Genomic DNA, 15,674 nt, shown 5'->3' with positions numbered 1-15,674 from the left:
TTATATACAGAGTTGTGATATAGAGGGTCCGGAAAAATCTAGTCACGTGATTGCGTGGAGCCATTTTACGTCCATCGCGGACAGGATCAGGATCGGACGCATATCGGTCAGCGTTTTAACGTTCCCGCTGTACGCAGCGTTCTCATTCGTGTTTTACATCGATTTTACGACAAAATGACAGGTTGTAGCGCCTGTGGGTGCACAAATAGAACGGAGAAGGGATTCAAGATGTATAGATTTCCATCAGATGCTAAAAGACGGAAAATCTGGGAGAACAGAGTCAGTCGTGTTGGATGGAAAGTAACTTCTTCGTCAGTTCTCTGCCAGGTCAGTGTGATGGTGGTAATGGTCCCATATGCGTATATTTGTGTGCTGCGAGTGAGACTGGCCTTTGCTTTGGCTTTACAGGCTTGTTATCCATTGCTCGTGGATTAATTAGCACTTGAAGGGGAAGGCATCTTTATTTAAAATTTAAGCATGTATAGTTGTATACTCTGTTTTGAGGTACATGAATCAAAACTTACAAATTGTTGTTTATATACATGTACCAATGCCCTCTGCTAAAGGCACTTTCCTGCCTGTGGTAGTTAGTACTCCAACAAGTGAATGACATGCTTTGTTTTTATGTAATTTGCTTTTATGTAATTAACAAAATTATGTAATTTGCTATAAAAGTGGAAGGTTACAGGTTCACGGTTTGAGTATTAATCGTAAATGAGTTCAAAGCCTTTCACAATGGTCTCTGAGACCTTCGTAAAACAAATAATAAAATAAGTTTTATTTTTTGTACTTTCACATGGAAGATAGGATTATTGTCATTCAAAATTTTCAATGATGCTTCAGAAAGAATTTGCTAGAAACCAATTCATGCCAGTGATACAGTTGTATGCCACAACTGAGAAAGGGGGGAGGGGGGGGGGGGCATGCATTGAATGTATGTATTTGTCTCTGTTGATTTGAATGTGTGAGGACATTAACTTGTTTTTGTGTGTGTGACTTTCAATTTATAATTTGTATGTGTGTGCATTAGCACATGCGTGTATGTGTGTGTGTGATTGTAAATATGTAATTTGTATATGTATTAGAGATTGTGTGTGTGTGTGTGCATGTGAGAGAGAGAGAGAGAGAGAGAGAGAGAGAGGGAGAGAGAGAGAGAGAGAGAGAGAGAGAGAGAGAGAGAGAGAGAGAGAGGGAGAGAGGGAAAGAGGGGGCCGGGGGTAGGGGGACTAATCTATTTTTGGTGGGATTAATATATGATCGGCAACATGCAGCAAAGTTTAGATTAATAATTTAAATATGAAAATTAAACAAACACAAATATATACCCACACACGATAAACAAGGTCAAACAACTGCAGAAACACAAAGATAACTCTTAACATTGTATTGTACATGTACATGTATAAGCAGGGAGGTGAGAGTTCGAGTCTCGCGCTCGCCTCCCTGAAATTAAAATGAGGCTGAAATAAGCAGCATGTGTACCTGTCTAGTTCATTCCTTCTTTGTCATGGTTCTAAATGTCTGTGACTATTAAATCACAACCAGCTCTGTGATTTTCTTCTTTATCATATGGCTCTTAGTTGTCATAAATCTTCTATTTTGTCATCTTCACATAATTTGTTCATTATCAACATGGAAAAGACCATTCCCATCTCTCATACATAGAGAACATAATTGAATACACGGTTCAATGCACTAGCGCCATACGGCGGCTCCGCACTGAATGGACTCAAAATGGCGTAAAATCGTTAGTTGTCGCTACTCTCTCTATAAAGGGACTCTAGGGGCGGTGGAAGGGCTCATGAACCACAATGAGAATAGCTTTTGTTTGTCTTGTGATGGCGTTAATGTGCTTCTCTGCATCGCTCCTTACCTGCCCCTTTGTATCTAGCTCTCTCTCATTTGGCCTTGGCTCCATGTGGAGTTCCTTCATGTTCTTGAGGTGTGAATAAAAGAAGAACGTGACACGTCCTTCCGAGGAACCAGGAAGATCTGGAATGCACATGTGTAAGTACATATACTGTAATGGCTGAAATATGAGTCGGCCTTTTAGCGTTTTCATTTAAAGATGTAGCTTATGATCTTATGAATCTACTTATGATGTAGATTATGAATGATCGTGGTGTGTACCCCTGCGGTATATTTAGATCGCGGTATATTTAGAATAGGTACATCGCATCCCTGCGCATCATAAGAGGCGTCTAAGAGTTGGCGTCAGGAAGGGCATCCGGCCAATAAAACATTGCCTCAAACAGGGAACCATGATTGTCATGGGGCCCGCAAGACTAACCCCCGCTCTAGCGGGGAAAATGGCCTTAAAACGATCATTCATTCATTCATTCTTATGACATTGGGATCCCAGGATGTAATTAATAAATTACTAGTTCTCTTACAAGGAACGTCAACACAGGAGAAGGGCATTAGGCCCATTAAGCTTGTGCAATGGTCGACAACCTATGGTTGTTTGTCCATGCTCAATCCTTTTAAAAGGCTAAGCATCAAGCAAGGAAGCAGCAGGTACCATTTCGAAAGTCTTTGGTAAGACTCGGCTGGGGTTTGAACCGCCGACCTCCCAGACTGTGAATGGAGCATCTAACTGTTGCACCGCCAAGTCTGATGAAATCCCATTTGCAATGTTGATTTGTCTATTGTCAACCAAGTCATTGTAATTCATGCAAAAGTTAAACGATGCCTCATAATGCCAATGGCAGCTCATGTTTAAGTACAAGTTAGTTACCCCATGAGCATTAAAATCACTGTTCCAAAAACAATTATAATAAATTATTTTTATTGACATGACAAAGAAGAGAAGGTTTTCCTGACCACCAGAGAGGTCGTCTATGCAGATTAGGAACAAGACTGGTCCCAAGACGGCAGTGGGGCATTCCAGCTTCAATTGGGAGCGATGTGAGGGTCACATTGGTAGGAATGCATTGACTGCACGAGTGAAGGAAGTCACAAAGCTCGGTTTGAAGCTCGGCGGTGCATGCCACAGGCAGCAAGCTTGGAAAGCAAAGCAGGATGTCAGACCGTGTGTAGATGTCACTGATTCGAGATAAGTCCTGGTAGATGGTCTTGACCCGTTGTTTAAGATTTAGGCCCTCCAACCATTGTTGAGAGCAGCAGTAGCAGCATGCTGCGAGTTGAATGACCAGGAAGGAATACAAACTGATGGCCACAGGTCTTTGAAAACGGGAAAGACTTGACCACACGATAAATGATGGATTCCACGACGTCACATAAAATGGGAATGAAGCTTACTGGTCTGTAGTTGAGAGGATCTGTTGTACACCCTTCTTGTGGATGGAGGTGACATTTGTTCACGTCCAGGCAGATGACAGGTGGCCTAAGGAGGACAGGCTGAAGACAGCAGACAGGGGAGATGAAAGAGCAGCGGAGCAGGATTTGGGAGTGTGGGCAGTGATCGTTTAAATTCTGACATGTTTCATCTCTGTCACCAACTTGAACACAAAATCAAGTGAGTTCATCCGCTGTCCACCGGACCCAAGCCTTTGCACAATGTAGTACACATTTCTGAACCATTTGTTTAATGATACCAAGATAAACATACCTGATACCATTTGAATGTTCCCCTCAAGAGCAGCATAAAAGCATTCTCCTTCGATCATGTCCACAAAATCAGAAGGCTCAGGACCGTAATATTGCACCCTGAGCGCCAACTGTGTCTCTTTAACCTGTGGCACAGTGTCACATCTTTAAATGTCTCTGGTGTTTCTCGCAGGAGATAAGTAACAAACTTCCTGAGCAATTGAGAAAAAAGATAGGTACCATGTGGTGATTATAACTACAAAGTTTGGAGAATTTCTGCAAAACCGTTTAGGAGATAGCATGGCGGACAGACAGACAGAGACAGACACATGGGTTAGTTAAACTGTAGAACCTAAAAAAAAAGGAACGTAACGAGCAAAACAACTCCTTACTGGTGGAGTCAATGTTTTTGAAAAAGTGATGCCAAAATATGCATTTTGAGGGTGGACCTATTCTGTCTTCTACCGACTCCTCTCCGGCCTTGCTCCCCCAGCTCTCTCTGTGCTCTGTCCCCCAAATATTCCTACAGGTCGCACAAGATCTGCCAGCAACCCTCTGATGGTTAAACTGCCGAAATCTCGGCTCTCTGCTCACCTTCACTCTTTCATTCCTCTTTTCTCCCGCCTCTGGAACAAACTCCCACACTCCCTTCAATCCCACTCCTCCCTCCAGGTCTTTAAAACAGCTGTTCACCACCGTCTCTTATCTTCCTCCATCCAAAACCTTGATCTTTTCTACCCCCACTAATTCACCCCAGATCCACCTTGTTTGAAATTCCAACTTCCTTCCTGGAAGTCCTGGCAGTGTCCATATGTTTATACCTCTCCCACCCCCCCCCCCCCTTCACATGCCTCCCCCCAAAGCCCTCTCCCTCCCACAGATCTCTCGATGTCTCCATGTCTCTCGGTCCCTGCTCTCAAATGTTTTGTTTGTGTCCTTCCCCCTCTCTCCCCATCTTGTCTACCGCTCCCGATGTTGCTCCCGCATCTTGTCTACCGCTCCCGATGTTATTTGTTGTATGTGTCTGTTTGTCTTTCTGTGTGATTAATATTCGCTCTTTCACGAGCCTCGATCTTGTATACAAAAAAAAAAAAAAAAAAATTGGAACAAAAAAAACTATGCAAATGAAAGTGATATTTGGGGAAGAATCTTTTCAATACACCTGAACATCCATTGTTGGGAAGATGATTTTCAGTCAGTATGTCAGCATTTTGTTACCATAAAATAAATGAATACTAAATACCACATACAAGGACTTTTAATACCAGTGTTTTTATAAAGGAGGAAGGAGCGGAGTGTCATGCATCACATATTGGAGCTGTTTACTGGAATCGCCTTCGCTCCAGTGTAAACCAGAGCATTAGTGCACTAATCCCTTATGTTTTCTGTGCGCTTCTTTACTTGGCGGGTACTTGACTCGTTTACGCCATAATGTCTGCCCAAAAGACCTCGCCTGGCACGTCTTGTGAGCTCGTGGCCATTTTAATTAGATTTACATTATCAAGTGGGTTTTCGTAAAATCAGACCGTAGAGTAATGAACGTAGGTAATGAACGTAGAGCAGCAACGAAGGCTGGAAAGGGTGGAAATGCGAATGGTTCGGTGGATGTGTGGAGTATCGTTGAGAGAGAGGAAGACAAATGATGAATTGCAAAAGATGATGGGAATAGAGCCTGTGATTGATGCTGTGAAGAGGAACAGGTTGAGATGGTTTGGTCATGTGTTGAGGAAGGATGAAAGTGACTGGTTGAGAAGAGTGATGGAAATGAATGTAGAAGGAAGTAGAGGACGGGGAAGACCGAGAAAGACTTGGCTAAAGAAGGTGGAAGAAGAAATGCGGGCAAGGGGGTTAACAAGGAGAGATGCAGAAAATAGGGCAAAATGGAGAAGATTGTCATGGGGACCGCAAGGCTAACCCCCACTCTTGCAGGTAAAATGGCCTTAAAATGCATGTTGTTGTTGTTGTTGTAGACCACCAGTGTACTTCATTTATTTACTTATCTGCCCATTTTGAAGTCCGTCTATCTTTGTCCATGGATTCTCCGTTTCGTCGTCCTGTGCCTTCCTATAATAAACTGTTATTCTGTAAGAACACGTTTGATATGGTGACCAGCTATTGCAGACTCAGCACTTGAGAAACCATTTTGGTACGGCTCTAATGGCAAACCCCTGGGAGAGGTCAAAATTGGTAATGTTCTCCAAAATGAGACCGGCAGAATTAACAATTCTAACCGCCCCCTCCAGCAGGGGGTCAGTATTTAACACACTATGCCACATGTACAAGGGAAAGTTGCAAGTCATAACAACAAATGAGTTTTAAAATATTTATTTTATAACACTCTAGTCCCTGTGCCTGTCACACTTTTCTCATCTCCTGTGAAACTGAGTCGACAGCCTGACAGATATATTTAATGGTGGTGCAGCACAGAGGCATGATGGGCCAAATGGCCAACTCATGCATCAAAGTTCCTTGTTAAGATGTATCGGTCTCGTTTCGATGTGGTCACAAGCCTCACCGTGGAAAACAGACATCAGGTTTTGTATTTGCGTGCAGCAAATAATGGATGCTATTTCTATATTTACTGACATAGGCAGATATGTTATCCTGCCTGGCGGACACCTGATCATGGTAACACGTTTGTACCTGGCTAACGTCTACAAAAATACATCATAAAAACTACCATGGGAGTAACTCACATAATAGTGGTCGTGATGTGATAGCATTGCATCCTATCCGGATGATATGGGTTCAGAAACTAATCAGCATATTGGAATAGCACCTCAATTCCCCATAATCACAGCATCTTTTTCTTATGACTAAAATACGGAAACCTCCGTATGGGTCATTGGAAAATTATGGATTTCCATGCACATACGGAAGAGTTTCACGCATATAGACAGAGCGAACGAGTGCTCTTCAGCCACAAATATTCCAGCTCTTGTTATCTTACATTTCCAATTTATGTCCACATATGATAGAATGAAGGTTTTACCCAGATTGCATCAAAACAAACCTTTCCAGATGGCAAGCATTGCAATAACACTTGCTGCGGGTCTCGTTGCGACTGCATGACCAGAAAACAGACATGCCAGACACGCAGTTTCTCGAACACCTTGCGCGCAATGCCACACACATACGTTTGTGTGGTGTACCATAGCCAGTACCTGGTGGACACATGCACCATCCACATGAATGCATACACCTCAGTCTGCCAACACATCTACATACATTCATTATGATCAATTATGATTGTGATAGAAATTTTGGCATGTCATTCTTAAAGAGTTTATTCATCTCTTAGATATGAAACTTTAAAGCTAAATAGATTTCTTCATATACTTGTGAAAATGTTTCCTTGAAGTTAAGCTAAATGGAAACCTGACGTGTCAAGCTCGCAGAAGACAATATTTAAAAAATAATCAAGGTGGCCAATGTGAGCTGGACCTGTGAGAGCCTAGTTAAGGGCAAAGAAATGTTATTCTCAAACCTTGTTCTTTCATGGTAGCTAACTTGCTGTTAATCAATGATCCGTTTTCATTACTACTTGTTGAAAATGATGCGGAGTTATAATTTGATGAGAATAAAAAGAAAAAAAAGAAAAAGGACAAGTTATTCCAAACTAAGTAGGAAAAACAAAACGTCTCTCACTTTAGTATTTCATGCCTGAATAATATTTCATGCCAGACAGTAAATAATATGTTTTCATTGGCAGATGTGGGGGAAATAATGTAAAAAACTTCATGTGGATTGGATGAGCTAATGTACTTTAAATACTCAGGTAACAGCCTTTTTCATTGCTGGGTGAATAATCTCCAAAAATGCTGTCAGTATCAGAGAAGTCAAGTCATTGTTCCTGCCGATGATGCTAAAATGCCTTTGAACATTATCCAATGTATTTTCCAGCTTGAGAGAGTATTTTCTCCGAAAAAATACTTTCCAGATTTTTGCTACAGTTTGTGAATGAGATACATTGCAAAGGAGGGATTGGCCATAGAACTGGCAACTCTACTTTGGTGGCATTAATCATTTTGGAAAAGAAGCAGTCCCCCCAGAGCTTCATGGGAGGCAGTGCACCACCACCTCGCGTTATCGCCCACCCTTACACGTGATCTATCTATAATTCCACTAATCTCTGTGTGTGTGTATGTTTGTATGTTTGTATGTTTGTTTGTGACCGCTGTTTCTCGACAACCACGGGTCCGATATACTTTAAACTTGCCAGGTATATTGCTGGGGACCCGAGGATGTGCCTTTTCAAGGTTTCATATTAATCGGACAAGTAGTTACCGAGCTATGTCCAAAAAACGATTCAACCAATCAGAGAGCAGCGAGTTATCACGTGTGCCGAACGTGGCGAACAGACTCTGCCTCGGACGGCACATTTGAGAGCGTATTCATTTATTTCACGTTGGCAAACTATGTTGGCGTTAAACTATGTTTTAAAACTAATTAAAACTAATTTGCGAATAATCGTAACTGCGACATGCGAACTTCCGGACAGTGAGGACTTCACTTCCGGCCTTACGAAAGTGCCGACTTACTGTCTCGATTGTATCTTCCCACTGTCTTATTGTTAGATCTATCTATTCTATCTTATCTAGATTATACTTACCGTCTATATACTTACTGTCTATCTTATAGATAGATTGTAGATAAAGACAATGCCCCAATCGAGTCGTCGTTTACGAGAACGAAGGAACGAAGCTGTACGGCGTGCACGCGCAATGGAATCTGACGAAGAACGAGCTGCTCGCCTGACACGCGTCGTTACGCGCGTGACAACACGTCGTGCAGAAGAAACGGATGAAGAACGGACTGCTCGCTTGGCAGACAACACTCGACGCATAACAAGTCGTCGTGCAGAAGAAACGGATGAGGAACGGACTGCTCGCTTGGCAGACAACACTCGACGCATAACAAGTCGTCGTGCAGAAGAAACGGATGAGGAACGGACTGCTCGCTTGGCAGACAACACTCGACGCATAACAAGTCGTCGTGCAGAAGAAACGGATGAGGAACGGACTGCTCGCTTGGCAGACAACACTCGACGCATAACAAGTCGTCGTGCAGAAGACACGGATGAGGAACGGACTGCTCGCTTGGCAGACAACACTCGACGCATAACAAGTCGTCGTGCAGAAGAAACGGATGAGGAACGGACTGCTCGCTTGGCAGACAACACTCGACGCATAACAAGTCGTCGTGCAGAAGAAACGGATGAGGAACGGACTGCTCGCTTGGCAGACAACACTCGACGCATAACAAGTCGTCGTGCAGAAGACACGGATGAGGAACGGACTGCTCGCTTGGCAGACAACACTGGACGCATAACAAGTCGTCGTGCAGAAGAAACGGATGAAGAACGGACTGCTCGCTTGGCAGACAACACTCGACGCATAACAAGTCGTCGTGCAGCAGAAACGGATGAGGAACGGACTGCTCGCTTGGCAGACAACACTGGACGCGAGACAAGGCGTCGTGCAGAAGAAACGGATGAGGCACGGACTGCTCGCTTGGCAGACAACACTGGACGCGAGACAAGGCGTCGTGCAGAAGAAATCCCTCACCAGCGAGAAGACCGGCAAGTAAGGGATGCCCTGCGCCATCAGGATGTACACCGTGTGAGACTAGAGCAGGCTCACCATGACAATCGCAACCTTGCTCGATACGATGATACCGATTTCTTCCGAGAGGTACTTCATGGTGAGTACAGGCACGCGCTGAGCAGGACCTCAATATTTCAATGCACTAAATGCTCGCATTGTGCTGCTTTGGTGTGGAATGAGGAGAGAAGAGGATTTTGCTGCAACCACGGCAAGGTCGATCTTATGCATGATCCTACGAATCCAAAACCCGGTTCAATTCCATCACAACCTCCAGATGCTATTAAAAACCTTTTCCTTAACCAGGCCTTTGTGAAGCACGCGAAACAGTACAACAACGCGCTGGCAATGGCAAGTATCGGTGTCCGAGAGATACGTATGCCTGGCTTCAATCCTGGAGTGCGCATACAAGGTAAGGTTTACCATTACATTGGTGCTCCTCTTGCCGATCTGGGTTGTACCCCACGCTTTGCTCAGATCGACTTTCACGATCCAGCCCATGAGCTGGATTATCGTCGTGCCCACACCTCGAACAGTGGCCTGAATGAGCAGTTTTTGCTAAGAGCACAACAGGCCATTCATGAGTGCAACCCATACGTCCAGCAATTCAAATCAGCCATTGAGTATGTGGTTCATAATGATAGCGCCAATGAACTGAATATTGTGTTAACAGGTCGCACGCGGCGCCGAGACCTTCATCATGGTACCGTCAACCTTCCCTCACCAGACAGCGATGTGGCTGTCATTGCTCCAGGGGCAATGACAACAGAGCAGTTTGGAAGGCTGGCAGTCGCTGTTCACCTCAGAGGAGGAGGTTTACAGACAATAGACGCCATGCATCCAGCGTATGACCCACTATCATACATACTTCTGCTACCCTGCGGCTCTCAGGGGTACCACACTGAGTTGGCAGGGACAACGCCAACAACTTTCTACCGCTACCATCTACAAGTACGTGATCCTACTCATCACTTCAATCTACTGCTTCGTGGTGGCAGGTTGACACAGCAGTACGTATGCGACATGATGGCAAAAATTGAGTCACACCGTCTCAATTGGATTCGCTGCAACCAGAAGTCAATTAAGGCAGAAAAGTATAAGATCATCGTTGATGCGTTGAACAGTGATGCTGAGGTGCTACCTGGACGCCTCACCATTCTGCCACCGTCAATTTATGGGTCGCCACGTTGGTATGCCAAAGAGTTTCAGGATGCAATGGCTTTAGTCCGAGTCAAGGGAAAACCAGACTTTTTCCTAACATTCACCTGCAACCCAAAGTGGCCAGAAATTAAAGAATCGGTTTTTGAGGGTCAGCCACCCAATGCAAGACCTGATATCATCGCCCGGGTGTTTCATATGAAGGTGGAAGCACTCCTCGCAGACATCCTCAAGCATGACATCTTGGGGCATGTGGACGCTTACGTGATGGTGAAGGAAACGCAAAAGCGTCACCTTCCCCATATACACATGCTCCTGACCGTGGTACCTCGCGACAAGCCCAGAACACCAGCAGATGTCGATCGCGTGGTCTCTGCTGAGATTCCTGACAGACTCACAAATCCGGAACTACACCGTATCGTGACATCACACATGATTCACGGCCCATGTGGGGAATGGAACATCTTGAGCCCTTGCATGGCAGACCGGAAGTGCACAAAGGACTATCCCAAAGCCCTACGACAAACGACAAGCTTCTCTGATGACTCCTATCCCCTGTACAGAAGACGGGCAGAAGCAGCACCTGGTGATCCCATCATGAAGACAATACGAGGCGGTGCTAACGTATTAGTTAACAATGCATGGGTTGTGCCTTACAATCCATATATTGTCCTCAGGTACGATGCTCACATCAACCTTGAGATCGTCTGTGCTGTCACCTGTGTCAAGTACCTGTACAAATACCTTGAAAAGGGCCCGGACCAGTGCCTGGTCAGACTAGAGCCTCATGAGAGGATGCGAGAGGCATTACGACATGATGAAGTGGCACGCTACGAACTAGGGCGTTACATCACCGCATCTGAGGGATACTGGCGCATATACGATTTCCCCATTCAACGCAAGTACCCACCAGTCGAGATGCTGGCACTCCATCTACAGGATGAGCAGGTGATCACGTTCAATGACGAAGGTGCCGTACAGAACGTGGCAGAGTCAGGACCCCCTGCAACAACCCTCACCGCCTTTTTCGAAGCCATGAATCTCCATCCACACATGCGTCATGTTCTATATCCAGATGTATTCCAACACTTCACCTACTTGAGGAAAAGGTTTCAATTGCGGAAGAGAAGGCTGAGTTTCCAGGATAACCGTAAGGCTGATACGGTTGGGCGGCTCCCCATTATTCCCGTCAACTCACATACTGCCGAGTTGTACTATCTCCGCATGCTACTGTACCGCGTGCCTGGCCCCACATGCTTTCAGGATCTCCGTCGTGTTGGTGGTAGGGTCATGGAGACCTATCTGGCAGCCTGCATTGCATATGGCATCGTTGACAATGACCAGGAGGTGGATTCTGTTATGGAAGAGGCTGCAAATATTGCATTTGGCCCTGCAGTCTGCGAAGTATTTGCCAACATGCTCATATTCGTTCTCAGAGGCAACCACGTGCAGTTCTGGGAAAGGCACAAGTATGTGCTGTGCGAGGACTTCATGCGTGCAGCAGGTGTGAATGAACCAAATGGACGCATTGTGAGTGCAGTGCTACTAGAGCTGAGGAACAAAGTTGAGTGCCACGGCTTTTCGCTCAGTAAGACCTTTGGCCTTCCTGAGCCTGAACCAGTTCATTTCCAGTCTCGCATTCCGCGCGTCATCGAGCACGAAACAGTGCACAATATAGGAGAACTTGAGGCTCACATCGCTCAAACAGAGTGCCTTCTTAATGACGAGCAGCGCGTTGTTGTCGATAAAGTGATGCGGAGTGTGGAACACGGACATGGCTGCATGCTTGCAGTTGATGCAAGTGGTGGGACTGGGAAAACATTCACATTGTCTCATATACTCAACAAAGTGCGAGCAATGGGCAAAGTGGCTCTTGCAACTGCTGCAAGTGGTATTGCAGCTACGCTGCTGCCTAAAGGGGCCACCTTCCATAGTAGGACCAAGTGTCCTCTCATTCTCACTGATGAGTCCACTTGCAACATCAGTGAAAATGACACCACTGCAGCACTCATACGCATGACTAATCTAATGGTGGTGGATGAGGTTTCAATGATGGATCGTCGCGCATTGGAGGCAGCAGATCGAACATTCCAGTGGCTTCGGGGCTCAGAGGAACCATTTGGCGGCATCGCAATGGTTTTCAGTGGTGACTGGAGGCAGATCCTTACTGTTGTGCCACACGGTAGCCGTATTGACATAGTTGGAAGGTGCTTCAAGAGCTCATACCTGTGGAGAAAAGTGCAGATACTTCGTCTCAGAGTAAACATGAGGATCATGCAGGGTGCTGGAGAACAACAGGACGAATCTGCTTTTGCAAAATTCCTGCTGGATCTGGGTGAAGGGAAGATTCCTGTCAATCCAGAAGAGGGTGAATTTGCTCTTGAGCTCAGGGAACCGCTCATTCTTCCAGGTGAAAAACTTCAGGATATTGTCACTTGGGTGTACGAAGACTTGCATAACAACATTAGCAACCCCAAGTGGCTATGCGAGCGTGTTATACTATGTCCGACCAATTCCGAAGTCGATCAGGTAAATGCCTACATGACGACCATATTTCCAGGGGAGGAACATGTTTGCTGTAGCGTCGATACAGCGGAATCTGAGGGTGATCATTTGTATCCGCCTGAGTTCCTGAACACCCTCTGTCCATCTGGTATGCCGCCACATCGAATCTCTCTCAAGGTGGGTATGGTAATCATGCTGCTGCGAAACTTCGACCAGCAAAGCGGGCACTGCAATGGCTCAAGGTACATCATACTTCAGATCCTTCCAAATCTGTTGGTTGCACAATCTGTGATGGGTGTCAATTCTGGACGCACATTGCTCATTCCACGCATAACCTTGAGTCCATCTGACAACATGTTCCCGTTCACTCTGCGGCGTCGGCAGTTTCCGGTACGACCCTGCTTTGCCATGACTGTGAATAAATCCCAAGGACAGTCGCTACACCATGTTGGGATCTTCTGCACACGAGACTTCTTCAGCCATGGTCAGTTCTACGTGGCGGCCAGTAGGGTTGGCAGATCCAGCAGCCTCCGCATTCTTGCCCTGGACGAGGAAACAAAGAAGAAGCGCCGTTTCCTCAGCAACGTTGTTTATGAAGAGGTGCTAACGAGATAAAGGTGTGTACAATGTACATGTAGACAATTTTAATTATTATTTATTTATTGAAGAAAAATTGTTTCGAAAAGAATTCATCAAAAAAAATGCACAACTTTTTTTGGCAGTCGTACACCATGTTAGGATCTCCTGGAGAAGTGCCGTTTCCTCAGCAATGTTGTTTATGAAGAGCTGCTAACGACATACAGGTGTGTACATGTGGACAATTCTTATTATTTATTTATTGATTGAAGAAACATTGTTTCGAAAAGAATTCATCAAAATAAGTGCACAACTTCTTTTGGCAGTCGCTACACCATGTTGGGATCTTCTGCCCAAGAGACTTCTTCAGCCATTGTCAGTTCTACGTGGCGGCCTGTAGGGTTGGCAGATCCAGCAGCCTCCGCATTCTTGCCCAGGACGAGGAAACAAAGAAGAAGCGCCGTTTCCTCTGCAATGCTGTTTATGAAGAGGTGCTAACGAGATAAAGGTGTGTACAATGTACATGTAGACAATTTTTATTATTATTTATTTATTGAAGAAAAATTGTTTCGAAACGAATTCATCAAAAAAAGTTCACAACTTCTTTTGGCAGTCGTACACCATGTTAGGATCTCCTGGAGAAGTGCCGTTTCCTCAGCAATGTTGTTTATGAAGAGCTGCTAACGACATACAGGTGTGTACATGTGGACAATTCTTATTATTTATTTATTGATTGAAGAAAAATGGTTTCGAAAAGAATTCATCAAAATAAGTGCACAACTTCTTTTGGCAGTCGCTACACCATGTTGGGATCTTCTGCCCAAGAGACTTCTTCAGCCATTGTCAGTTCTACGTGGCGGCCTGTAGGGTTGGCAGATCCAGCAGCCTCCGCATTCTTGCCCAGGACGAGGAAACAAAGAAGAAGCGCCGTTTCCTCTGCAATGTTGTTTATGAAGAGGTGCTAACGACATAAAGGTGTGTACAATGTACATGTAGACAATTTTTATTATTCTTTGTTTGGGAGGGAGATGGGAGGGTGATGGGGCAGGGTGATGGGGCAGGGTGATGGGGCAGGGTGATGGGAGGGTGATGGCAGAGGGTGATGGCAGAGGGTGATGGCAGAGGGTGATGGCAGAGGGTGATGGGAGGGTGATGGCAGGGTGATGGCAGAGGGTGATGGCAGAGGGTGATGGCAGAGGGTGATGGCAGAGGGTGATGGCAGGGTGATGGCAGAGGGTGATGGGAGGGTGATGGGGCAGGGTGATGGGGCAGGGTGATGGGGCAGGGTGATGGGAGGGTGATGGCAGGGTGATGGCAGGGTGATGGGAGGGTGATGGGAGGGTGATGGCAGAGGGTGATGGCAGAGGGTGATGGCAGGGAATTAACATTAACAAATAAAATTTGTAATGTAATAATTTGTAATAATTTGTAGTAATAGATATAATAATAATAACGAATTCTGCTCTGTTTCAATTCTATTTCAATTTGGTGATATGCTTTGCAAACCTTTTTTTTTTTAACTATTTTAAAACTAAAACAATTCGAACATGGAATACATACTGACACTGCACTTTCAGGTCTCCTACAAATCCTACCCTGTCGCCTCACCGTGGCGTAGGAGTGGCAATGGTCAATGGCATCGAATGTCATGGCTAGCAAAGACAGGGAGGTAAACTTGATTTAAATTTGGAAAAAATTTTTAAAATTTTTTTTTGCCAAGGAACGGGCACCCACGTACGGGCACGTCCTAGTCTTAATAAACTCTATTAACCCGACCTAATCTAACCATTTTACGTGCCGATTTCAGTTCTCAGCGATCTTTCTCTTGTTTGATTACTCCCTTGCTGGTTGTGCCAAATTGCTGTCCTGCTACTTTGTTGTCAATCTCACCTTGCTCTTCAATGAGCTTCACTCTTGCATAGGAAAAAAACGAGAGAGAGAGAGTGAGAGAGAGAGAGAGAGTGGGAGAGAGATAGGGCGAGAGGGCGAGAGGGCGAGAGGGCAAGAGAGAGAGAGCGAGAGCGTGATAGGGAGAGAGAGAGAGCGGGAGAGAGAGAGAGAGAGAGAGAGAGCGGGGGAGCGAGTGAGAGAGGCAGAGTGAGAGGGGTGGAGGGAGAGAGAGATAGGGAGAGAGAGAGAGAGAGCGTGAGAGGGAGAGAGAGAGAGAGAGAGAGAGAGAGACAGAGAGAGAGAGAGAGAGAGAGCGAGAGAGCCAAAAGGAGCGTGAGAGAGATTATGGTTATACATTAGAATCATGTAATAATTGGTAACAGTGGAATGCAG

At 45.3% G+C, this 15,674-nt stretch overlaps 1 protein-coding gene across 7 annotated transcripts in view; it reads right to left on the bottom strand.

Moving 5' to 3' along the window:
* PIDD1 (p53-induced death domain protein 1) overlaps nucleotides 1-15,674 on the bottom strand; it is a 107,980-nt gene that overhangs the window by 37,397 nt on the left and 54,909 nt on the right. For all 7 annotated transcript variants that reach the window (XM_068125376.2, XM_068125378.2, XM_068125379.2 and 4 more), the window contains 3 exons: nucleotides 6,563-6,713; nucleotides 3,572-3,695; nucleotides 1,874-1,992 (listed from right to left, as the gene is read on the bottom strand). In XM_068125376.2, coding sequence (XP_067981477.2) covers nucleotides 1,874-1,992; nucleotides 3,572-3,695; nucleotides 6,563-6,713 — 394 coding nt within the window. The remainder of the gene's footprint in view (nucleotides 1-1,873; nucleotides 1,993-3,571; nucleotides 3,696-6,562; nucleotides 6,714-15,674) is intronic.

This window comes from Myxine glutinosa, chromosome 8 (genome assembly GCF_964187855.1).
Source record: "Myxine glutinosa chromosome 8, kmMyxGlut1.1, whole genome shotgun sequence".
NCBI classification, from domain to species: Eukaryota; Metazoa; Chordata; class Myxini; order Myxiniformes; family Myxinidae; genus Myxine; species Myxine glutinosa.
Note: the sequence above shows the minus strand (reverse complement) of the source record. Positions and strands in the feature narration are given on the sequence as shown.